The sequence below is a fragment of the Haliotis rufescens genome, unplaced genomic scaffold (genome assembly GCF_023055435.1).
Source record: "Haliotis rufescens isolate VD_foot unplaced genomic scaffold, xgHalRufe1.0.p SCAF_6, whole genome shotgun sequence".
Taxonomy (NCBI): Eukaryota; Metazoa; Mollusca; class Gastropoda; order Lepetellida; family Haliotidae; genus Haliotis; species Haliotis rufescens.
Genome location: NW_025964334.1, coordinates 21742767 through 21769686, shown reverse-complemented (window position 1 = coordinate 21769686; position 26920 = coordinate 21742767). Strand labels below are relative to the sequence as shown.

The window sequence follows — 26920 nt, the reverse complement described above, 5'->3', positions numbered from 1 at the left end:
CGTGCGTGCGTGCGTGCGTGCGTGCGTGCGTGCGTGCGTGCGTGCGTGCGTGTGCATAAAAATCAATGCCTTTTGACGAGATACCATCATCCATGTTAGCAACATCCCAGCATTATCACGGCCGGGACAAAGAAATGGGCTTCATACATTGTAATCATGTGGGGAATCGAACCCGGGTCTTCTGCGTGACAAGCGAACGCTTTAATAACTAGACTACCCCACCGAGAGTGTTATTGGATCATTTAGCTCTTGGATATCTTGATTTGGTGCATCCTCTGCTTGGTGGATGTGGCAAAATGGAAAATTAAAGGGAAATAATTAGGTATTGCTTGTACTTACTATCTCGCCAAGCTGTTTCTAATGCGAAAATAAACAATGGTACTTATTTCTCATTTGCGTTCGTCAGTTTCAAATAATGATATTAATAAATCATTGTTGTAAATTACAAAAAGCACCGCTGTAGCTTGAATGACGCGATAATTAATCTCATACTAGCTTTTAATACAATTTTTGATAATCAAGTTTAGGCAGTCTAAATGTATTAATAATAAAAAATAACTTTCTCTCTTCTCAGTATGACTGAAATATTGCCGATGTGCCATTATATTTTAACTCACTCACTCACTCGAATAACGCAAACGGGTGAGTGAATACATATTGGTCAGAAAACGCAAAAGAAAACTAAGCGACAACAGAGTACTTGAACATCTCCGACTGCAATGTCATATCTATTGCATCACAATAAACTTTGTGATGTCGTTACATAGGTTCGGTTCAGCCGAAAACAGTGCAAGTACTTCACTACCGGTGTTCACTGTTTTCGTATGACATAGAATGTTGGCAGAAATGACACAGAATGCATAATGTTGGCAGAAATGACACAGAATGCATCATGTTGGCAGATATGTCATAGAATGCACCATGTTGGCAGATATGTCATAAGATGCACCATGTTGGCAGAGATGACACAGAATGCACTATGTTGGCAGAGATGTCACAGAATGCATCATGTTGGCAGAGATGACACAGAGGGAATCATGTTGGCAGAGATGTCATAAGATGCACCATGTTGGCAGAGATGACACAGAATGCATCATGTTGGCAGAAATGACACAGAATGCATCATGTTGGCAGAAATGACACAGAACGCATCATGTTGGCAGATATGTCATAGAATGCCCCATGCTGGCAGAGATGACACAGAATGTACCATGTTGGCAGAGATGTCACAGAATCCACCATGTTGGCAGAGATGTCACAGAATGCATCATGTTGGCAGATATGACACAGCATGTACCATGTTGGCAGAGATGACACAGAATGCACCATGTTGGCAGAGATGACATAGAATGCACCATGTTGGCAGAGATGTCATAGAATGTACCATGTTGGCAGAGATGTCACAGAATGTACCATGTTGGCAGAAATGACACAGAATGCACCATGTTGGCAGATATGACATAGAATGCATCATGTTGGCAGAGATGTCATAGAATGTACTATGTTGGCAGAGATGTCACAGAATGCATCATGTTTGCAGAAATGACACAGAATGCATCATGTTGGCAGAGATGTCATAGAATGCACTATGTTGGCAGAGATGACATAGAATGCATCATGTTGGCAGAGATGTCACAGAATGTACCATGTTGGCAGAGATGTCATAGAATGTACCATGTTGGCAGAGATGTCACAGAATGCACCATGTTCGCAGAGATGTCACAGAACGCACCATGTTGGCAGAAATGACACAGAATGCACTATGTTGGCAGAGATGACACAGAATGCACCTTGTTGGCAGAGATGACACAGAAAGCACCATGTTGGCAGAGATGACACAGAATGTACCATGTTGGCAGAGATGACATAGAATGCATCATGTTGGCAGAGATGTCACAGAATGTACCATGTTGGCAGAGATGACACAGAATGCACCATGTTGGCAGAGATGTCACAGAACGCACCATGTTGGCAGAAATGACACAGAATGCATCATGTTGGCAGAGATGACACAGAATGTACCATGTTGGCAGAGATGTCATAGAATGTACCATGTTGGCAGAGATGTCATAGAATGTACCATGTTGGCAGAGATGACAGAATATGCATCATGTTGGCAGAGATGACACAGAATGCACCATGTTAACAGAGATGTCATAGAATGCACCATGTTGGCAGAGATGACACAGAATGCATCATGTTGGCAGAGATAACACAGAATTCATCATGTTGGCAGAGATGACACAGAATGCACCATGTTGACAGAGATGTCACAGAATGCATCATGTTGGCAGAGATGACACAGAATGCACCATGTTGGCAGAGATGACATAGAATGCATCATGTTGGCAGAGATATCATAAGATGCACCATGTTGGCAGAGATGTCACAGAATGCACCATGTTGACAGAGATGTCATAGAATGCACCTTGTTGCCAGAGACGACACAGAATGCATCATGTTGGCAGATATGTCACAGAATGTACCATGTTGGCAGAGATGTCACAGAATGCATCATGTTGACAGAGATGACACAGAATGCATCACGTTGGCAGAGATGTCACAGAATGCATCATGTTGGCAGATATGACACAGAATGCATTATGTTGGCAGAGATGACACAGAATGTACCATGTTGGCAGAAATGACACAGAAAGCATCATGTTGGCAGAGATGACACAGAATGTACCATGTTAGCAGAGATGTCACAGAATGCACCATGTTGGCAGAGATGACACAGAATGCATCACGTTGGCAGAGATGTCACAGAATGCATCATGTTGGCAGAGATGACACAGAATGCACCATTTTGGCAGAGATGTCATAGGATGCACTATGTTGGCAGAGATGTCACAGAATGCACCATGTTGACAGAGATGTCATAGGATGCACTATGTTGGCAGAGATGTCACAGAATGCACCATGTTGGCAGATATGTCATAGGATGCACCATGTTGGCAGAGATGTCACAGAATGTACCATGTTGGCAGATATGTCATAGGATGCACCATGTTGGCAGAGATGACAGAATATGCACCATGTTCGCAGGGATGTCATAGGAAACACCATGTTGTCATGGGAGTTACCTCCCTTACACCATTTCGCGAAGAATATAGTTGTGTTCAGTTTTGCTGAAGCATGTAACTACAGCATGTCCACTATCCATGACTGAACTCTGAGTCAATCATATGGATACTTTGTTTACAACACACATATTTCTACAAAAACAAACTTAATGAGGACCCTGTGTATGGCATGAATGTCAAGAGCGTCGAAGTTAAGGAAGATATCAATCAGGTCTTATACGATAGGGTGCATCTTGTCTCTAGAGGTCATACCAAATGTACAACTTTGATGTGTCGTGAAATAGATATACCGTGACATCAACTTAAGCCCAGTGCGATGATGAAACCCACACCACTTACGTGTCTATCTGGGTGTTCGTGTACCTACCACTATTCAGTAAACAACGTGCACTGGCTTGCTTCCTGTGTATCTCTAATGACAACCCATCCTTCCGTATGTGAGTCAAGTGGTCTACTTTCGGTTTAGGTGTACATCCGTATGGTGTATTTGTGTGTGTATTACTTGTCTCAACGTTATGCTGTAATGCGAATTTCAAAATCAGTTGTTTAGCTCCGCTCTCAGCAATATTACTGCTATATGAAAGCGGTATCTAAATAATCGAGTCTGGTCCAGTCAATCCGGTGATTAAAATCATAAACATCGATCAGAGCAATAGTGAGTGGGTGAGTGAGCTTAACAATATTCCAGTTATATCGCGGCGTGTCAGCTTAATGTGGGAGGAAAGCCCGAAGTGATGCAGGTCTCAGACGTTTACCACTTCGGTGAAACCCACGGGTATGGTGCTGACAAACCTAGAAACATATTCGGGGCGAACCTGGATTCGAACCCACAATCATATGTTTCTGGCGTGCCCAAGGGAAGCAAATCTGCAAAGCGAATCGGGGCGCCTTAGACGACTGGGCCACCCGTGCAGCAATTGGGATACGGTGACATACTATTAACCAAGTCACCGAGCCTGATCACCCGATCCATTTAGTCGCCTCCTCCGGCCATTGTAGGTAGCTGGGGACCTATATCTGAATGGATATACGTGCAGCAGTAACGTAATCGTCTCCGTTTCGTTATTTAACATATTCAGAAGAAGCTCTCAACTCATTGTAATTATTATCATAGCTACCGTGGTTTTTCTAATGTAATAGGTTCTGATGTTGGTAATCATATTTATGTGTAACAATGAACAGAATATAAATGTATGAAGCATAAATATACTTCACAACAACAGCGAGAACATGTGAACAACATCTTACCGGAACAGCAATTAGTAGTTCTAGGAGAATATATATACATTACAATCTGATTACTGTTCTGTCATTATTACTTAAGTTTCCTCTTGGAAATTGTCAGATTAAACTCACAAATATTTTCTCATATTGCTCCTTCATTCTGCTCGGGACACGTGAAGATTCCGGGGTTGAATTATAGGTAACCCATGTTTGCCGTAAAAGGCGACTATGCTTGTCGTAAAAGACGACTAACGGGATCAGGTGGTCAGGCTCGCTGACTTGGTTGATGCATGTCATCGATCCCAATTGCGTGGATCGATGCTTATCATATCAATCACTGGATTGTCTGGTCCAGATTCGATTATTTACAGATCGCCGTCATAAAGCTGTAATATTGCTGAGTGCGGCGTTAAACAAAAAAACAAAACAACCAACCCAACTGCTTCAGCTTTTGTCAGTCATCTGTTTGCCGGTGTTCGTTACCATTTCCCTCCTCGCCACTGAAACTTGCGTTTGTCTCATACAACACTCATCTAAGTTTTCTCCACTTACCTTCATCCAAAACAGTTGGTGTGTATTTCGCGAAACTAAAGTTTGTTCGTTTACTCACACGTGCAATTTCAAATGTACTGCCAACAGCAGAATCATAAAGGAAAAAAACATGATGTGTGAATTAGACGACCGTTCTGATTGATATTTCTTGATTTGCCACAGACGAAAAGTCTAAATCGTGTATTGTATGTCAAAATAGCGTTATCGGTTTTAAGATCATAGCTGTCTGTAAATCATTCGGGCCATTTATAACATGCAGAATTTCAGCTGAAGGAGCTACATTATTATTACCCCAGTCAGTAGACCAGTATACACTCGATTTTCATTCTCAGCTTCCTTGTGAGTATACAACCCAAGCTACCTGTGAGGCGCTAAATGGTTGAGAGCCACATTACAATCTCATCCCGCCGGGTACCCACTCACTGCAGGTGAACAGAGGCACATTTTGAACAAAGTCTATGGAGACACCACATGTGGCGTATGTGCTTCAATGTAGGGCGTGACCAGAGCCATATAAAATCTTCAGATGTCAAGCTGCCGTACCTGGTCACCTATCCGAACAACAACAAATTTGCTTGGTGTCATTATATTTGTAGAGTGTAGACAGACAAATCGGCAAGCAGACAGATAATCTAATAGAAATTCAGCTATATACATTAAACCTGTGATACATATGCCATATACATTAATGACTCAAATGAGCCATGAGTTACGAGATACCATATGTTTATAAAGAACTGTAAAGAATGTTGGTAAAATAGGCTGTCAATTCACTTCGCCAACTCCTTGAAAAAAATTACCCAAATGCACAATCACCTTCTCTCATTGCAACACAGATGTACTTAGTTCCCCTGACGCACACAGCATTTGGTACACCGCAGCTTCTGTCAAAAGTTACCAGTTCTCTCGCTTCATGTCAGGCATTTGTCAAAAAGGAAATGTGTATCAGTAATAAAAGAGAATAGCTAAATCAACACTTCGACAAGACAATTGGCAAGATGCGTTGTGACACCTGCGAGTCAATCAACTCAACTCTCTAATGAGAGAATAATACTTAAACACCGAGGGTCTATCCCTAAATTAAATCTCTTGGACGATAAAATAGACGAAAAAAACCAGAATAGCAAACCAGTCTTATATACTAAAGTCTCGGACACTTAGACACGGTGCAAGGACATTGCCCAAAATACATTGTACTTGACCAACAGGGTATTTAGACACATAACCATTAAAAATGTACCTGACCAAAAAGGTATCTTGACTCCAAATCGTAGGTAGGTACTTGACCTAGACTAGACAATCACGGGAAAGTTGGTTATCCACGGATTACTACAAAAGCGGAGCGTGAAATATAAAACCTTAGCTAATACGTTTCAGCTCATTACCACCAAAGTAGGTCAGTACCAGAGAGAAAACTGCCCCATAACTACCTACTACCGAAGGGGCCGTCGGGTAGCCTAGTGGTTAAAGCGTTCGCTCGTCACGCCGAAGACCCGGGTTCGATTCCCGACATGTGTACAATGAGTGAAGCCCATTTCTGGTGTCCCCCGTCGTGATTTTGCTGGAATATTGCTAAAAGCAGCGCAAAACCATACTCACTCACTCACTTACTACCGAAACCTAAAGTTCGACTGACCACCCAGTAGCAATAAGATCCGTATACGGCCTAACGAGTTCTGGCAGTAAGGACACATAATTTCGCTAAGGGATTTAGCCCGTGTGCGCGGACGTCGGAGAGGTCAACCTGTCCCGGTCAGCCGGAGGAGTGCATTCTCCATACATGGATAAGGTAACAAACATATATGAGATAACATATGTCAAATCAATACATGATAAAAGTATGCGATTAAACACCTAGAGAATATAATTTACGGGTCACCAATACTCTAATAATGAATGTACGGACTCTGCCAAACGGTGATGGGTGCCGGAAAGTTAAGAGAGGGGGAAGCGGTATGGTCTCTAGACCGTGACTGGATTGGTTTTACGACCCGGTGACACCCTTTCAAGTGGAATGACTGTGGGAGTTCCATTCAAACGCAGTGGGAAAAATGCTATAATACCCCGCCTCTCTATTAAAGGCAAACCAAGCAAATTCGAAAAATCCGCAAAATTCTAGGGTTGATCCTAGGTCAACACCTCACTTGGAGCAAACATATAGTATATGTTGAAAACTGATGGCATAAAGAGCTGCTCGTATTGCGGCCAATTGCAGGCATATCTTGGGGAACCACCAGGGACACTCAACTGGACCCTACAAATCACATATCAGATCAAAAATAGACTTTGGTTGTGAGGCCTTTCACTCAGCATCAAACACTGTCTTGGGCCATCACGACAGAATCTTATACAAAGCCCTAATGCTAACCACGGGTGCCGCAACATGTACTTCAACAGAAGCACTACAAGTAGAAACGGGGGAACAGCCATTAAAACTAAGAAGAGAGCAGGCAATATTATCGCTCTGTGGACGAACATCAAACCCTTTGGTGAAAAAGATACGCAAGACAAAAACACCCGAGATGAAGCCCTAGCTCGGAAAAAATCCCTCACTAAAACTCATCCGAGGTCACAATTGTTATGACATTCAGCGACCAGAAAGTCACTACAAAGGTTTACACCCTCCCTGGACTTTAACAACTCCCAAAACAGAAAACCCAACCCACTACGATCAGTAGCTATCACTAAAATTGGGCCCATACACAATGATGGAACCAAGAATCCTATCAACAACACGGCTGGTTACGGGATCCATATCCACAGCTCCAAACCCCAAGCACATTCGGTTCGCCCACCTGATGGTCAGTATTCACAGCTAAATTAGGGGGGATTTCGTCATGCACTCAAACTCCAGAAGCAAAGTCAGTCATCCTATCAGACTCGCGGAGTGCATAACAAGCTATCAGCAGCAGAAATACAAACACGTGACAAAACACAATCAATAATATTCTTTACGAATATACAAAACTTTCGGAACAAGGGTAACATGTGGAGCTGTGTTGGATCCCGCCTCACATAGATACACTCTTAAAAAAAAGAAACGCATAGGTAGATTTTTAGTAAATGTATTGTACCTAACAAAGTCGATATATTTAATTTAATATCATAGACTTACAGCAACAACAACATCATCTCAAGCCACAATATATATTCCTTGGCCTGGAATGTTTGTCAATAATGTTTTATGATTAAACTAGTGTAGATATCACATGCTTTTGTTGTCGAATTTAATTAAGGATTGACTGTGTATTTTTGTCGGTTCATTGAGCTGCGCGGATTCATACAGTTTGCACATGGGTTTTTCGATTCATACCTCTATGAACCGAAAGAAATGCACAGCCATTCCCCAAGAGAACTAGACTTTATTCATTTCAACACGTGCATGTTTTGCATATATCAGACTTTTACTCATAGTTCCCCTGAAGTTAAAAAAGAGGCCTGTTCACCCTTTATATTTATGCACTTGATCATACCAGAGTTTAAAACTTTGCAAGTGCAAGGCTTCGTGTCGCCGTGATATTGTTGATATATTGCTAAAAGCGGGGTAAAACCAAACTTACTAACTCACTCATTAGTCCTCCAGGTTAATGTGTAATTGTGAATGTGTCCTCCATGTTAATGTGCGTCATTGTGGATGTGTCCTCCATGTTAATGTGTAATTGTGGATGTGTCCTCCAGGTTAATGTGCGTCATTGTGGATGTGTCATCCATGTTAATGTGCATCATTGTGGATGTGTCCTCCAGGTTAATGTGCGTCATTGTGGATGTGTCATCCATGTTAATGTGCATCATTGTGGATGTGTCCTCCAGGTTAATGTGCGTCATTGTGGATGTGTCCTCCATGTTAATGTGCATCATTGTGGATGTGTCCTCCATGTTAATGTGTAATTGTGGATGTGTCCTCCAGGTTAATGTGCGTCATTGTGGATGTGTCATCCAGGTTAATGTGCGTCATTGTGAATGTGTCCTCCATGTTAATGTGCATCATTGTGGATGTGTCCTCCAGGTTAATGTGCGTCATTGTGGATGTGTCATCCAGGTTAATGTGCGTCATTGTGAATGTGTCCTCCATGTTAATGTGCGTCATTGTGGATGTGTCCTCCATGTTAATGTGTAATTGTGGATGTGTCCTCCAGGTTAATGTGCGTCATTGTGGATGTGTCCTCCATGTTAATGTGCGTCATTGTGGATGTGTCCTCCAGGTTAATGTGTAATTGTTGATGTGTCCTCCATGTTAATGTGCGTCTTAGTGGACGAGTCCTCCATGTTTATGTGCGTCAATTTGGATGTGTCCTCCAGGTTAATGTGAATCATTGTGGATGTGTCCTCCAGGTTAATGTGAATCATTGTGGATGTGTCCTCCGTGTTAATGTGCATCTTTGTGAATGTGTCCTCCGTGTTTATGTACATCATTATGCGTGTCCTCAATGTTGATGTACAGTTGTGTCATTGGTGAACACTCATGCATGTATGACAGGAAACCCGTGGGCGCCGATTAATATCTTCCTGTTTTACAATTGCCAGGAAACTGACACATAGCTGAGTATAACATGTACATCATACACTGCTCGGTACAAACTGCGAAATATAATCACAAGCAGCATACCTAACTCTTGCCGACACCTTCTTGTACATTGTGAATAGTTCACCTCAGGCCATCCGTTCATGTTCAAACAGGTGAGTAACCTGCAATCTAAACGCGTAGACAAACCAGTTTCTGGATGAAGGATACCACAGTCGTGGAACCCGTTGCTATTCGCAGCTGCTTCACGTAATCTTGCCAGTATCAGCAAACCCCAGATTCTTCCATATTATAACCATTGGTCTGTCGGCACCATATCAGGGTTCGTTGGTTTTAACAAAGAAAATTAACGTCTTCGAAATACAAGACGTGTGGTTCTCCTGCAGTGATACAACTGAAATATATTGTAAAGTCACTTTAAAAACATCATACACTGGCACCAATTTTCAGCAGAGGTTCATGTCGTGAACACTGTCATAGACTTCATGTATAATTGTTTAACCTTGTTCCCATTTAGTACAAGAAAACATTGATGCAGAGCATCAAAGTTCCCCGCCATATGTGATGCCTCACAAACGCATAATTATGATGTTATTGAAAGGCATGATGGAGCATAATTATATTAACCACAAATAACACAACGCTGTTGTGGAAAAAAATATTATTTATTTTGAGTAATCGGCAGTTGATACAGTTGATATATTTGCATAGGGTAGGTCTATTTAAAAATAGTTTCTTGTTTAACGCCGCACGTGCACTCAGCAGTATTCCAGCCATATGACGGCGGTCTGTAAATAATCCAGTCTGGACCAGATCATCCAGTGATTGACATCAAGAGCATGACAGAATATGCATCATGTTGGCAGGGATGACACAGAATGCACCATGTTCGCAGGGATGTCATAGGAAACACCATGTTGTCATGGGAGTTACCTCCCTTACACCATTTCGCGAAGAATATAGTTGTGTTCAGTTTTGCTGAAGCATGTAACTACAGCATGTCCACTATCCATGAATGAACTATGAGTCAATCATATGGATACTTTGTTTACAACACACATATTTCTACAAAAACAAACTTAATGAGGACCCTGTGTATGGCATGAATGTCAAGAGCGTCGAAGTTAAGGAAGATATCAATCAGGTCTTATACGATAGGGTGCATCTTGTATCTAGAGGTCATACCAAATGAGTACATCTTTGATGTGTCGTGAAATAGATATACCGTGACATCAACTTAAGCCCAGTGCGATGATGAAACCCACACCACTTACGTGTCTATCTGGGCGTTCGTGTACCTACCACTATTCAGTAAACAACGTGCACTGGCTTGCTTCCTGTGTATCTCTAATGACAACCCATCCTTCCGTATGTGAGTCAAGTGGTCTACTTTCGGTTTAGGTGTACATCCGTATGGTGTATTTGTGTGTGTATTACTTGTCTCAACGTTATGCTGTAATGCGAATTTCAAAATCAGTTGTTTAGCTCCGCTCTCAGCAATATTACTGCTATATGAAAGCGGTATCTAAATAATCGAGTCTGGTCCAGTCAATCCGGTGATTAAAATCATAAACATCGATCAGAGCAATAGTGAGTGGGTGAGTGAGCTTAACAATATTCCAGTTATATCGCGGCGTGTCAGCTTAATGTGGGAGGAAAGCCCGAAGTGATGCAGGTCTCAGACGTTTACCACTTCGGTGAAACCCACGGGTATGGTGCTGACAAACCTAGAAACATATTCGGGGCGAACCTGGATTCGAACCCACAATCATATGTTTCTGGCGTGCCCAAGGGAAGCAAATCTGCAAAGCGAATCGCGGCGCCTTAGACGACTGGGCCACCCGTGCAGCAATTGGGATACGGTGACATACTATTAACCAAGTCACCGAGCCTGATCACCCGATCCATTTAGTCGCCTCCTCCGGCCATTGTAGGTAGCTGGGGACCTATATCTGAATGGATATACGTGCAGCAGTAACGTAATCGTCTCCGTTTCGTTATTTAACATATTCAGAAGAAGCTCTCAACTCATTGTAATTATTATCATAGCTACCGTGGTTTTTCTAATGTAATAGGTTCTGATGTTGGTAATCATATTTATGTGTAACAATGAACAGAATATAAATGTATGAAGCATAAATATACTTCACAACAACAGCGAGAACATGTGAACAACATCTTACCGGAACAGCAATTAGTAGTTCTAGGAGAATATATATACATTACAATCTGATTACTGTTCTGTCATTATTACTTAAGTTTCCTCTTGGAAATTGTCAGATTAAACTCACAAATATTTTCTCATATTGCTCCTTCATTCTGCTCGGGACACGTGAAGATTCCGGGGTTGAATTATAGGTAACCCATGTTTGCCGTAAAAGGCGACTATGCTTGTCGTAAAAGACGACTAACGGGATCAGGTGGTCAGGCTCGCTGACTTGGTTGATGCATGTCATCGATCCCAATTGCGTGGATCGATGCTTATCATATCAATCACTGGATTGTCTGGTCCAGATTCGATTATTTACAGATCGCCGTCATAAAGCTGTAATATTGCTGAGTGCGGCGTTAAACAAAAAAACAAAACAACCAACCCAACTGCTTCAGCTTTTGTCAGTCATCTGTTTGCCGGTGTTCGTTACCATTTCCCTCCTTGCCACTGAAACTTGCGTTTGTCTCATACAACACTCATCTAAGTTTTCTCCACTTACCTTCATCCAAAACAGTTGGTGTGTATTTCGCGAAACTAAAGTTTGTTCGTTTACTCACACGTGCAATTTCAAATGTACTGCCAACAGCAGAATCATAAAGGAAAAAAACATGATGTGTGAATTAGACGACCGTTCTGATTGATATTTCTTGATTTGCCACAGACGAAAAGTCTAAATCGTGTATTGTATGTCAAAATAGCGTTATCGGTTTTAAGATCATAGCTGTCTGTAAATCATTCGGGCCATTTATAACATGCGGAATTTCAGCTGAAGGAGCTACATTATTATTACCCCAGTCAGTAGACCAGTATACACTCGATTTTCATTCTCAGCTTCCTTGTGAGTATACAACCCAAGCTACCTGTGAGGCGCTAAATGGTTGAGAGCCACATTACAATCTCATCCCGCCGGGTACCCACTCACTGCAGGTGAACAGAGGCACATTTTGAACAAAGTCTATGGAGACACCACATGTGGCGTATGTGCTTCAATGTAGGGCGTGACCAGAGCCATATAAAATCTTCAGATGTCAAGCTGCCGTACCTGGTCACCTATCCGAACAACAACAAATTTGCTTGGTGTCATTATATTTGTAGAGTGTAGACAGACAAATCGGCAAGCAGACAGATAATCTAATAGAAATTCAGCTATATACATTAAACCTGTGATACATATGCCATATACATTAATGACTCAAATGAGCCATGAGTTACGAGATACCATATGTTTATAAAGAACTGTAAAGAATGTTGGTAAAATAGGCTGTCAATTCACTTCGCCAACTCCTTGAAAAAAATTACCCAAATGCACAATCACCTTCTCTCATTGCAACACAGATGTACTTAGTTCCCCTGACGCACACAGCATTTGGTACACCGCAGCTTCTGTCAAAAGTTACCAGTTCTCTCGCTTCATGTCAGGCATTTGTCAAAAAGGAAATGTGTATCAGTAATAAAAGAGAATAGCTAAATCAACACTTCGACAAGACAATTGGCAAGATGCGTTGTGACACCTGCGAGTCAATCAACTCAACTCTCTAATGAGAGAATAATACTTAAACACCGAGGGTCTATCCCTAAATTAAATCTCTTGGACGATAAAATAGACGAAAAAAAACAGAATAGCAAACCAGTCTTATATACTAAAGTCTCGGACACTTAGACACGGTGCAAGGACATTGCCCAAAATACTTTGTACTTGACCAACAGGGTATTTAGACTCATAACCATTAAAAATGTACCTGACCAAAAAGGTATCTTGACTCCAAATCGTAGGTAGGTACTTGACCTAGACTAGACAATCACGGGAAAGTTGGTTATCCACGGATTACTACAAAAGCGGAGCGTGAAATATAAAACCTTAGCTAATACGTTTCAGCTCATTACCACCAAAGTAGGTCAGTACCAGAGAGAAAACTGCCCCATAACTACCTACTACCGAAGGGGCCGTCGGGTAGTCTAGTGGTTAAAGCGTTCGCTCGTCACGCCGAAGACCCGGGTTCGATTCCCGACATGTGTACAATGAGTGAAGCCCATTTCTGGTGTCCCCCGTCGTGATTTTGCTGGAATATTGCTAAAAGCAGCGCAAAACCATACTCACTCACTCACTTACTACCGAAACCTAAAGTTCGACTGACCACCCAGTAGCAATAAGATCCGTATACGGCCTAACGAGTTCTGGCAGTAAGGACACATAATTTCGCTAAGGGATTTAGCCCGTGTGCGCGGACGTCGGAGAGGTCAACCTGTCCCGGTCAGCCGGAGGAGTGCATTCTCCATACATGGATAAGGTAACAAACATATATGAGATAACATATGTCAAATCAATACATGATAAAAGTATGCGATTAAACACCTAGAGAATATAATTTACGGGTCACCAATACTCTAATAATGAATGTACGGACTCTGCCAAACGGTGATGGGTGCCGGAAAGTTAAGAGAGGGGGAAGCGGTATGGTCTCTAGACCGTGACTGGATTGGTTTTACGACCCGGTGACACCCTTTCAAGTGGAATGACTGTGGGAGTTCCATTCAAACGCAGTGGGAAAAATGCTATAATACCCCGCCTCTCTATTAAAGGCAAACCAAGCAAATTCGAAAAATCCGCAAAATTCTAGGGTTGATCCTAGGTCAACACCTCACTTGGAGCAAACATATAGTATATGTTGAAAACTGATGGCATAAAGAGCTGCTCGTATTGCGGCCAATTGCAGGCATATCTTGGGGAACCACCAGGGACACTCAACTGGACCCTACAAATCACATATCAGATCAAAAATAGACTTTGGTTGTGAGGCCTTTCACTCAGCATCAAACACTGTCTTGGGCCATCACGACAGAATCTTATACAAAGCCCTAATGCTAACCACGGGTGCCGCAACATGTACTTCAACAGAAGCACTACAAGTAGAAACGGGGGAACAGCCATTAAAACTAAGAAGAGAGCAGGCAATATTATCGCTCTGTGGACGAACATCAAACCCTTTGGTGAAAAAGATACGCAAGACAAAAACACCCGAGATGAAGCCCTAGCTCGGAAAAAATCCCTCACTAAAACTCATCCGAGGTCACAATTGTTATGACATTCAGCGACCAGAAAGTCACTACAAAGGTTTACACCCTCCCTGGACTTTAACAACTCCCAAAACAGAAAACCCAACCCACTACGATCAGTAGCTATCACTAAAATTGGGCCCATACACAATGATGGAACCAAGAATCCTATCAACAACACGGCTGGTTACGGGATCCATATCCACAGCTCCAAACCCCAAGCACATTCGGTTCGCCCACCTGATGGTCAGTATTCACAGCTAAATTAGGGGGGATTTCGTCATGCACTCAAACTCCAGAAGCAAAGTCAGTCATCCTATCAGACTCGCGGAGTGCATAACAAGCTATCAGCAGCAGAAATACAAACACGTGACAAAACACAATCAATTATATTCTTTACGAATATACAAAACTTTCGGAACAAGGGTAACATGTGGAGCTGTGTTGGATCCCGCCTCACATAGATACACTCTTAAAAAAAAGAAACGCATAGGTAGATTTTTAGTAAATGTATTGTACCTAACAAAGTCGATATATTTAATTTAATATCATAGACTTACAGCAACAACAACATCATGTCAAGCCACAATATATATTCCTTGGCCTGGAATGTTTGTCAATAATGTTTTATGATTAAACTAGTGTAGATATCACATTCTTTTGTTGTCGAATTTAATTAAGGATTGACTGTGTATTTTTGTCGGTTCATTGAGCTGCGCGGATTCATACAGTTTGCACATGGGTTTTTCGATTCATACCTCTATGAACCGAAAGAAATGCACAGCCATTCCCCAAGAGAACTAGACTTTATTCATTTCAACACGTGCATGTTTTGCATATATCAGACTTTTACTCATAGTTCCCCTGAAGTTAAAAAAGAGGCCTGTTCACCCTTTATATTTATGCACTTGATCATACCAGAGTTTAAAACTTTGCAAGTGCAAGGCTTCGTGTCGCCGTGATATTGTTGATATATTGCTAAAAGCGGGGTAAAACCAAACTTACTAACTCACTCATTAGTCCTCCAGGTTAATGTGTAATTGTGAATGTGTCCTCCATGTTAATGTGCGTCATTGTGGATGTGTCCTCCAGGTTAATGTGCGTCATTGTGGATGTGTCCTCCATGTTAATGTGCGTCATTGTGGATGTGTCCTCCAGGTTAATGTGCATCATTGTGGATGTGTCCTCCAGGTATTGTGCGTCATTGTGGATGTGTCCTCCATGTTAATGTGCGTCATTGTGGATGTGTCCTCCATGTTAATGTGTAATTGTGGATGTGTCCTCCATGTTAATGTGCGTCATTGTGGATGTGTCCTCCAGGTTAATGTGTAATTGTGGATGTGTCCTCCATGTTAATGTGTAATTGTGGATGTGTCCTCCAGGTTAATGTGTAATTGTGGATGTGTCCTCCAGGTTAATGTGCGTCATTGTTGATGTGTCCTCCATGTTAATGTGCGTCATTGTGGATGTGTCATCCATGTTAATGTGCGTCATTGTGGATGTGTCCTCCATGTTAATGTGCGTCATTATCGATGTGTCCTCCATGTTAATGTGCATCATTGTGGATGTGTCCTCCATGTTAATGTGCGTCATTGTTGATGTGTCCTCCATGTTAATGTGCGTCATTGTGGATGTGTCATCCATGTTAATGTGCGTCATTGTGGATGTGTCCTCCATGTTAATGTGCGTCATTGTGGATGTGTCATCCATGTTAATGTGCATCATTGTGGATGTGTCCTCCATGTTAATGTGCATCATGGTGGATGTGTCCTCCATGTTAATGTGCATCATTGTGAATGTGTCCTCCATGTTAATGTGCATCATGGTGGATTTGTCCTCCATGTTAATGTGCGTCATTGTGGATGTGTCCACCATGTAAATGTGCGTCATTGATGATGTGTCCTCCATGTTAATGTGCATCATTGTGGATGTGTCATCGAGGTTAATGTGCATCATTGTGGATGTGTCCTCCATGTTAATGTGCGTCATTGTGGATGTGTCATCCATGTTAATGTGCATCATTGTGGATGTGTCCTCCATGTTAATGTGCATCATGGTGGATGTGTCCTCCATGTTAATGTGCATCATTGTGGATGTGTCATCCATGTTAATGTGCGTCATTGTGGATGTGTCATCCATGTTAATGTGCGTCATTGTGGATGTGTCCTCCATGTTAATGTGCATCATTGTGGATGTGTCCTCCATGTTAATGTGCATCATGGTGGATGTGTCCTCCATGTTAATGTGCGTCATTGTGGATGTGTCATCCATGTTAATGTGCATCATTGTGGATGTGTCCTCCATGTTAATGTGCATCATGGTGGATGTGTCATCCATGTTAATGTGCATCATGGTGGATGTGTCCTCCATGTTAATGTGCATCATTGTGGATGTGTCATCCATGTTAATGTGCGTCATTGTGGATGTGTCATCCATGTTAATGTGCGTCATTGTGGATGTGTCCTCCAGGTTAATGTGTAATTGTTGATGTGTCATCCATGTTAATGTGCGTCATTGTGGATGTGTCCTCCATGTTAATGTGCGTCATTGTTGATGTGTCCTCCAGGTTAATGTGCGTCATTGTGGATGTGTCCTCCAGGTTAATGTGCATTATTGTGGATGTGTCCTCCATGTTAATGTGCGTCATTGTGGATGTGTCCTCCAGGTTAATGTGCATCATTGTGGATGTGTCCTCCATGTTAATGTGCATCATTGTGGATGTGTCCTCCAGGTTAATGTGCGTCATTGTGGATGTGTCCTCCATGTTAATGTGCGTCATTGTTGATGTGTCCTCCATGTTAATGTGCGTCATTGTGGATGTGTCCTCCAGGTTAATGTGCGTCATTGTTGATGTGTCCTCCATGTTAATGTGCGTCATTGTGGATGTGTCCTCCATGTTAATGTGCGTCATTGTGGATGTGTCCTCCATGTTAATGTGCGTCATTGTGGATGTGTCCTCCATGTTAATGTGCGTCATTGTGGATGTGTCCTCCATGTTAATGTGCGTCATTGTGGATGTGTCCTCCATGTTAATGTGCGTCATTATGGATGTGTCCTCCATGTTAATGTGCATCATTGTGGATGTGTCATCCATGTTAATGTGCGTCATTGTGGATGTGTCCTCCATGTTAATGTGCATCATTGTGGATGTGTCATCCATGTTAATGTGCGTCATTATGGATGTGTCCTCCATGTTAATGTGCATCATTGTGGATGTGTCCTCCAGGTTAATGTGCATCATTGTGGATGTGTCCTCCAGGTTAATGTGTAATTGTTGATGTGTCCTCCATGTTAATGTGCGTCTTAGTGGACGAGTCCTCCATGTTTATGTGCGTCAATTTGGATGTGTCCTCCAGGTTAATGTGAATCATTGTGGATGTGTCCTCCGTGTTAATATGCATCTTTGTGAATGTGTCCTCCGTGTTTATGTACATCATTATGCGTGTCCTCAATGTTGATGTACAATTGTGTCATTGGTGAACACTCATGCATGTATGACAGGAAACCCGTGGGCGCCGATTAATATCTTCCTGTTTTACAATTGCCAGGAAACTGACACATAGCTGAGTATAACATGTACATCATACACTGCTCGGTACAAACTGCGAAATATAATCACAAGCAGCATACCTAACTCTTGCCGACACCTACTTGTACATTGTGAATAGTTCACCTCAGGCCATCCGTTCATGTTCAAACAGGTGAGTAACCTGCAATCTAAACGCGTAGACAAACCAGTTTCTGGATGAAGGATACCACAGTCGTGGAACCCGTTGCTATTCGCAGCTGCTTCACGTAATCTTGCCAGTATCAGCAAACCCCAGATTCTTCCATATTATAACCATTGGTCTGTCGGCACCATATCAGGGTTCGTTGGTTTTAACAAAGAAAATTAACGTCTTCGAAATACAAGACGTGTGGTTCTCCTGCAGTGATACAACTGAAATATATTGTAAAGTCACTTTAAAAACATCATACACTGGCACCAATTTTCAGCAGAGGTTCATGTCGTGAACACTGTCATAGACTTCATGTATAATTGTTTAACCTTGTTCCCATTTAGTACAAGAAAACATTGATGCAGAGCATCAAAGTTCCCCGCCATATGTGATGCCTCACAAACGCATAATTATGATGTTATTGAAAGGCATGATGGAGCATAATTATATTAACCACAAATAACACAACGCTGTTGTGGAAAAAAATATTATTTATTTTGAGTAATCGGCAGTTGATACAGTTGATATATTTGCATAGGGTAGGTCTATTTAAAAATAGTTTCTTGTTTAACGCCGCACGTGCACTCAGCAGTATTCCAGCCATATGACGGCGGTCTGTAAATAATCCAGTCTGGACCAGATCATCCAGTGATTGACATCAAGAGCATCGAACTACGCAATTGGAATATGATGTTATGCATCGACCAAATCGGCGAGCCTGACTACCCAATCCTGTTCGTCGCCTCTTACGGCAAGCATAGGTTGCTGAAGACCTATTCTTACCTGGGTCTTTATTTAAAAAGTAGATCGAAGGAAATGGAAGCAATTTCTGGCACAAATGTAAACATGTGGAAATAGTATCAAAACTGCCAACAACATTGGCAGATTCACATACTCAAATAATAGATCACATTCTTTTCACACTTGGCATTTGGTTATAATAATGTAAATGAAAATACTAAGGGCTGCATATGTAAAAAAAAAGTCATACTAGATAAGGTCTTTTTGTCACAACCACAGATGCACTTACTCAAAATATTATCACGTAGTTGGAGAACATTTCAATACCGGGACTAATCAATAACGGAGATTCCTCGTCTCTTGTTTTACGTTTTTTAGTCAGTTTCTTTTTTGTATTTCTTTTTTTCAAAGAATAGTAATTGTGATCATGATGAGTTGAGTTACTTGGTTTATTTATATGTAATGTTTTTTATCCAGTGTCAGTAACTGTTGTGGAATGTGGTTTACTTGTAACAATGACTGGTTTGAGTTCATATGATGATGATTGATTGGTTTGTCGTTTAACGCCGCACTCAGCAATATCCCAGCTATATGACGGTGTTCTGTAAATAATCGAGTCTGGGCCAGACAATCCAGTGCCTTATATCGTGAGCATCGATCCACGCAATTGGGATCGATGCCATGCATCAACCAAAGCCTAACCATCCGATCCCGTTTGTCGCCTCTTACGACAAGCATAGTCGCCTGATATATTGTTAAGAAACATAACAATTCATCCATACTACTAAACAGAAGTAAAACCGCTTGTCAATTCGGATCAATCTAACCCAAACCATTCCGCTGATGAGAGTCAAATAATGCATACGAATCGAAATCCGTAAAAATTGCAATGGAGACATCATTAAAAGTTACCAAAAGTGACGGGGATATCAATATTGCTTGTTGAAATGATTCTATGAAAAAAAAATTCCCTGCTTCAATATTTTGAGCACCTGTGACGGAGCCATAAAACTGATCTGTTATGTAGACAATATCGCTTGAGGCAGTGGCTGCTGGGAGCTGATTATGACCTAAATACCCCTCATAGCCTTCGGTGTTAACTATGTGACTGTAGAGAGCTGTGCCTTCATCCAACAGATTATCGAGGTCAGTGGAACACGGTACAGACGCAAATAGATTTGAGCCATGGGACACAAAATATATGAGTGACCAGAGCTACGGCTGTACATTGAATTCCATTAAACGGTTGAAAAATACTACAGCCTTGATGCAAATTGGCATGTAGAATATGGAATTCAGCCATATTACATTTAAATTGAGATGTCGTCGTTGTTCATGAATAAGCATATTCAGAACATAATTTTTATTATGCTGTTATTTACTATCTCCGGAGCACAGTTCTTCTTTTGTATACATCGTGAAAATCTGAAAATTAGTCCTTGAGGAAAAAAGGACATCGGATTACACATGAATGGTTTAAAAATGTCAGCTAATGACCAGAAACGGTCAGATGCATCAATTAACTACATAAAGACGATTTTGAAGTATATCTTATTGCTGGAAAAGAATAGCATCAACATTCCACGCACATGATTTGTATGTTTTGTTTCCGTAAATGCGTGGCTTGAAATTTCAAATAAACCAACATGTCGACATGCCACAAAATTAACGTTTCCCGTATACTTCCCCGCCTTAAGGGCGGGGAAAAATAACCTCACTCGGAGGTCCCACATACCAGGTGTCCAGGGTAATTATACATCATATGAAGCGCGGCAATGTCTTGACGTGAGGTGAGGGAAAAGGGAGTTTGAGGTCGCGTCAAAGATTATTGCAGTTATATAGCGCTGTGTATGCACCTGTGTGTGTGGCTGCTTGTACTAGTTCGGACTAATGCCGAGTTTATGGTGCTGGTCCACTGAGATACCATGTCGCAGTTTAACATGAATACTCCATTCAGGCACTGTATACTGACACCGAGACGAACAGTCTTTGTTTTAACCTCTTAATGCCGAGCGTCAGGCAGAGTAACAACAAGTACCATCGTTTTACGTCTTTTGGTATGACGCGGCCGGGGATCGAACCACCTACCTAACCTTCTCCGGGCGGACGCTCTTCCACTAGACCATGGAGGCGGTCGACAATCTCTTGACATAACGTGTGATCGAATATGAAATTCACCCGTCAGTGATTAATCCTATGGATGCATATCAGACTGACATGTTATGTTTGTTTGTTTTTTTTACGCCGCAGTCACAACTATAGATAATGACTGCCTGTAAATAAATATGTACCAGACAAACCAATGATTGATATTGTGAGCAACGTTCCATGTTGTCATAGTAGGATGACACGTAACAACCAAGTCACCCATCCTGACTACCTGCATCCGATCTAATTTAGTCGCCTCATTAGACAGGGTTTGTGAAGGTCAAGTCGTGCCCGTGTTCCAACGAGAGACATCGCTGCAATGACATTGCATCACAATGTACTTGTGTGCTTGTACTTTTCAGCTGTACTTTTACACACGAGACACTGGTTATTACTGTTTACAAACTTAAAAGCTTTGGAATTTATTTTGGATGCTAAATAGAATCTCACCCACGTTTCTTGTGATATGAAATATATCAACACTCTTCGATAAAAGATAGTAAGTCTCGGCAAGCCTCGGAGATTTAAACTTTTATCGATTCGTGTTGATATTTTTTGATATCATAAAAAGACACGAGGGTGATATTCTCTATATATATTGTCCATGTTCATACGAATGTACTTGTATGTCTATTGTAAACATAATACTTCGCATGGTCACTTCAGAAATCTCCACTTGCCACATGGTCAGACTTGACTCCCTGCTGTATGTGGATCTTCGTTCATAATATCTACCAGTGTATTGTCTGACTCTAATATTTACCGACTCCCGTCATTTAGGTGGAATATTGCTGAGTTCGGAAATAAACAACAAACAACAATGATCAAACTTAGTTTTACTCGTAGTGCCAATACTAAAGTCTTGCCTTTAATCGGAAGAGGTATCAAACACGTTCACGGAATGTCCTTTAATCTGACCATGCCTCATTCAAGGGTAACAGGTAACAGGTAACAGGTAACAGGTAAATGAGATCCAGTCCAGTTTGCGGAATAGGCGGTTTACTCCTGACTGATGTCCACAATGCATCACGTCCTTTGTTCTGTAATTTGTGAACGTTGACAATTTGAGTTGAGGTCCATCTTTGGACATTGAAGGAGAGTAACGTACATTCAGTGCATACATTGGTATTACTTCACACTTGACCATACGCAAAAAGCAACTCATTTATTACTGTGACCGTGTACCCTATTGGCCTTATATCCGGCCATATGTACGCACATCACGTACATGTATGTATCATGTATCATGTGTGCACCTGTGATAACACTAATGTCCCTCATCAATGTAGAATCACTCGCAGCACCACATACATAAGTCATCTCTTGATTACTGTAAATTAGGACTAATCTCTGTATGTACCTACGTCCCCATGGTTCCTCGTACGGTGGCCTTACTGTGGTTGTTGGTGATCAAAAGCCCGTTGTTATATTGCATTGTTATACTTAATCATATCTGTTTATGTTAAAATACTAGTTTTAAATTAAACACTGTGCTGATCTTAACTGAGGGGCAAAAGAATGTATGCCGAGTTTGTTATTTATGTTAGTGAAAATTGAAAGAACTGTTGTGAAATTTTCTTTTTCTTTTTGAACCATCACTCATTCCTGCAACAGTTTATTGAACCATCACTCATTCCTGCAAAAAGTAATCTGTGGCCTGGTAGGTTTGTGTAAAAGTAAACTGACTCAATGAAGCCTGGGGTAAGAGTGAGTGAGTGAGTTGGGTTTAACGCCGCTTTTAACAGTATTCCAGTTATATCACGGCGTGTCAGCTTAATGTGGGAGGAAAGCCCGAAGTGATGCAGGTCTCGGACGTTTACCACTTCGGTGAAACCCACGAGCACGGGTATGGTGCTGACAAACCTAGAAACATAATCGGGGCGAACCGGGATTCGAACCCCCAACCATAGGTTTCTGGCGTGCCCAAGGGACGCATCTCTGCACAACGAATCGCGGCGCCTTAGACGACTGGGTAAGAAATGAACTTGCAACCATATGACCCCTGCCATGTTTGAAATATAATTTTTTGCCGAAGAAAGCAATTGTATTTATTTTCAATATATAAGATGTCCAAAGTACCCATCAACACTTGTGTATTTTGCGAAAGTATTTTGTTAATTTTTAAATGTTCAAAAGCAAGTTATATTTTAACAAAATAAAACCATGTAGAAGTAATCTTTGAGTGCTGACTAAGTACAGCTAATGTTTTACTTACTCCCTCACTCACTCGTGATTCCGTAATGTTGCAGAAGAATGGCGACTCCAAACCCTACCCTGGCTGTAAAGAAGTCAGGATTTGCCGACAACTGGCAAGCCGGGAAGACCCTTGCTGAATGTAATCTGCGCATGTTCAGTGATGAAGACTCTTGTGACGTCACTTTTCAAGTTGGCAGTACGAGTCATGTGATCAAGGCCCACCGCTACGTACTCATCAGCAGGAGCTGTGTGTTCCACGCCATGTTGTCTGGGCCCCGCATGAAGAAGTCCGACATCAGTGTCCCGGAAATAGAATATCATCACTTCAAACAATTCCTTATGTGAGTACAAGGAGACTAAAATGACCACATAATGGTGGTGATGCTGAGGTACCAACCATTAGAAATTGTTGACATTCATTTTGTATTTTTTTGTATTCAAAATGTCTGTTTGATATATTCATGTAGCCACGGTATAGTTAGTTCAGTTTTGTTATAAGGTTCTCAAGAATATACAGTCACATAATGTGTAAGCCGATGTGTCATTTATTTGTTGGTCTTTGAACATATCGAGTATCCAGCTTGATATTTGACTAACATCAGTCAAAACGGTTAATGATACGGTTAACATGTATTATATCATTATTCCTGTCATACTTGTTGTTGTTTGTTTGTTTGTTGTTTAATGCCGCACTGAGCAATATTCCAGCTATATGACGGCTGTCTGTAAATAACAGAGTCTGGACCATAAATCCCAGTGATTGATATCATGAGTATCGATCTACGCAATCTGGATACGATGACATGCATCAACCAAGTCATCGATTCTGACCACCCGACCCCGTTATTCGCCTCTCACGACAAACATAGTCGCCTGTTACGACAAGCATGGGTTTCTGAATGCAGATGCTGTTATTGACTTACAATACTTACAAGGAAGGGAGGTATACTGACAACTGTATTGGAGATTTCATCACTGAGGTCGATTGGGTGGTCAGGAAATAGTGAGTGAGTGAGTCAGTAAGTGAGTGAGAGAGTATGGTTTTACGCCGCTTTTAGCAACATTCCAGCAATATCACGGTGGGGTACACCAGAAATGGGCTTCACACATTGTACCCATGTCGGGAATCGAACCCGGGTCTTCGGCGTGACGAGCGAACGCTTTACCCACTAGGCTACCCGACTGCCCCTCAAGAAATAGTGAGACAGATAACATGTTATTTGTATACTTTTTGGCAGATACCTCTACACAGACCACACAAAGGTTGACGTGGACAATGCCACAGCTCTACTGTACGCCTCCAGGAAGTATGCCATAAACACATTAGAATCCTGTTGTCTGGAGTTCCTCGATGAACACCTCTCAGCTGACAATGCCTGTATAATTCTTAAGTCGGCTAATCGTTTTGGCCAAAGTGAGTTCTACCAGAAAGCATTGGCTTTAGTAAAGGGTGAAGGTGAGAGGTCACTACAGTCCCCTGATTTCCTGGCACTGGGTCAAATGTTGGTGGATCAGATCGTGGAGTCGGATGACCTGGTTGCCCGAGAGCACGTGGTCTTTAACGCTGTCAACAGCTGGGCAGAGGCAGAGTGTCGGCGCAAGGGAAGAGAGGCAACTCCCGATGCCAAGAGATCACTTCTAGGTGGGACATTGATGAAGGTTCGTTTTCCGCATTTAGAACATGCATTTCTCAGAGAAGAGGTGAAAAACAGTGGGCTCCTGACTGACTCCGAGCGTCTTAAGATATTCGATTACACAGCAAATTCAATAATTGACCCCAAGCCGTTCAATGCAAAGCCAAGAGCTAGATATCACAAAACGCCCATCCATTATGTCAAGAGATTGACGTCAATGTATAAAGGGTATTCTTGGAAATACAGCGGCAAACACGATGCTATATCGTTCTATACGAACAGGAGGGTGATGTTAACCGGGTACCAATTGTATGGTAACTACAGCACCACGGGTGATTGTGTGTACAGTGTTACCTCCTATCTAGGGAACGACGATACAGTGTTGTACTCCAAGATTCAGGACACCATGGAGTACAAGGTTCGAGACCGCGTGTACGACGTAATGCTGGAGAATCCCGTCACCATCACTGCGGGTGACTGGTACACTCTGGCAGTGAAGATCAAAGGACCTATCACGCCCAGGGGAGATGGTGGAGTGGAGCAGGTGGTCTGTGATGACGGAGTTCAGTTTAACTTTAGAAACTCAAATCACAGCAAAAATGGCACAAAGCTTTCATATGGGCAGATCCCTTCTCTCATCTATCGCCTTGTGTGAAGCTACAATGTTAACCTTGGTCACACATTTATCATGACAGTGAGTGAGTGAGTGAGTGAGTGAGTGAGTTGGGTTTAACGCCGCTTTTAACAGTATTCTAGTTATATCACGGCGTGACAGCTTAATGTTGGAGGAAAGCCCAAGTGATGCAGGTCTTAGACGTTTACCACTTCGGTGAAACCCACGAGCACGGGTATGGTGCTGACAAACCTAGAAACATTATTGGGGCGAACCGAGATTCGAACCCACAATCATAGGTTTCTGGCGTACCCAAGGGACGCAACTCTGCACAGCGAATTACGGCGCCTCAGACGACTGGGCCACCCGTGCCCCCTCATGACAGTGATGAAATTATGATGAGAACATAATGTACCGTGTTCTTGCTGTCCTGGGTCCTGCCTTCGGGTTTGTGTTCACTCTTACTGTGTTATTTATGTGAAAATAACGCTATTCCTACAACGGACATTGCTTATCAATGTGTGTTGCAGGTTCCTGTTACATTATTATAAACTGTTTATAAGTAGACTCCAGATAAACTATTACCTTCTGGAAGGTGTGAGTAAATAAGGCCTGCGTTGAGACAGCAATATTCCAGTTATCACGCCGGCCTGTAAATATGTGTGCTTTGTTCAGGCAAACTTGTGGTTGATCGTTCATTTTTACATCCGATCTTCATTTACGTCGCCTCTTAAGACAGCTAGCCGTGGTCTAGTGGTAGAGCGTCCGCCCGGAGAGCGGAAGGTCCGGGGTTCGATCCCCTGCCGCGTCATACCAAAAGACGTTAAAAGATGGTACTTGTTGTTACCCTGTCTGGCGCTCGGCATTAAGGGGCTAAAACAAGGACTGGTCGGCTCGGAGTCAGTATACTGTGTCTGAGTTTGGTATTCATGTTAAACTGCGGCATGGTATCTCAGTGAGCTAGCACTATAAATCGGCATCAGTCAGGACTAGTACAAGCAGCCACACACACACATACATGTACATCCACGTCGCTTTATAAGTGCAATAATCTTGGACGCGACGTTAAATTCAATTTCCCCTCACCTCTTAAGACAGGTACGGGGTACTGGAGACATATTCAGCATTCTGTGTTCAATGCATGATAATGAAACGTTTGGACGATCCTAGATACACTTTTTATTATTTGCATATCTGAATTAATATTTATAGCATGTGA

General features: G+C 42.0%; 1 protein-coding gene across 1 annotated transcript; it reads left to right on the top strand.

Annotated features, from left to right (window-relative positions):
• Positions 1-18219: 18219 nt before the first annotated feature.
• Positions 18220-25803, top strand: LOC124127610 (BTB/POZ domain-containing protein 6-like). The gene is made up of 3 exons (XM_046490996.2): positions 18220-18351; positions 23508-23795; positions 24693-25803. The coding sequence occupies exons 2-3, from the start codon at positions 23512-23514 to the stop codon at positions 25741-25743; spliced, it is 1335 nt and encodes a 444-aa protein (XP_046346952.2). The 5' UTR covers positions 18220-18351; positions 23508-23511; the 3' UTR covers positions 25744-25803.
• Positions 25804-26920: the final 1117 nt, after the last annotated feature.

Coding starts and splice junctions, on each gene's coding strand:
- LOC124127610 (XM_046490996.2), top strand. CDS start 23,512: ATGGCGACTCCAAACCCTACCCTGGCTGTAAAGAAGTCAGGATTTGCC. Junction 23,796..24,692: donor CACTTCAAACAATTCCTTAT/GTGAGTACAAGG, acceptor ACTTTTTGGCAG/ATACCTCTACACAGACCACA.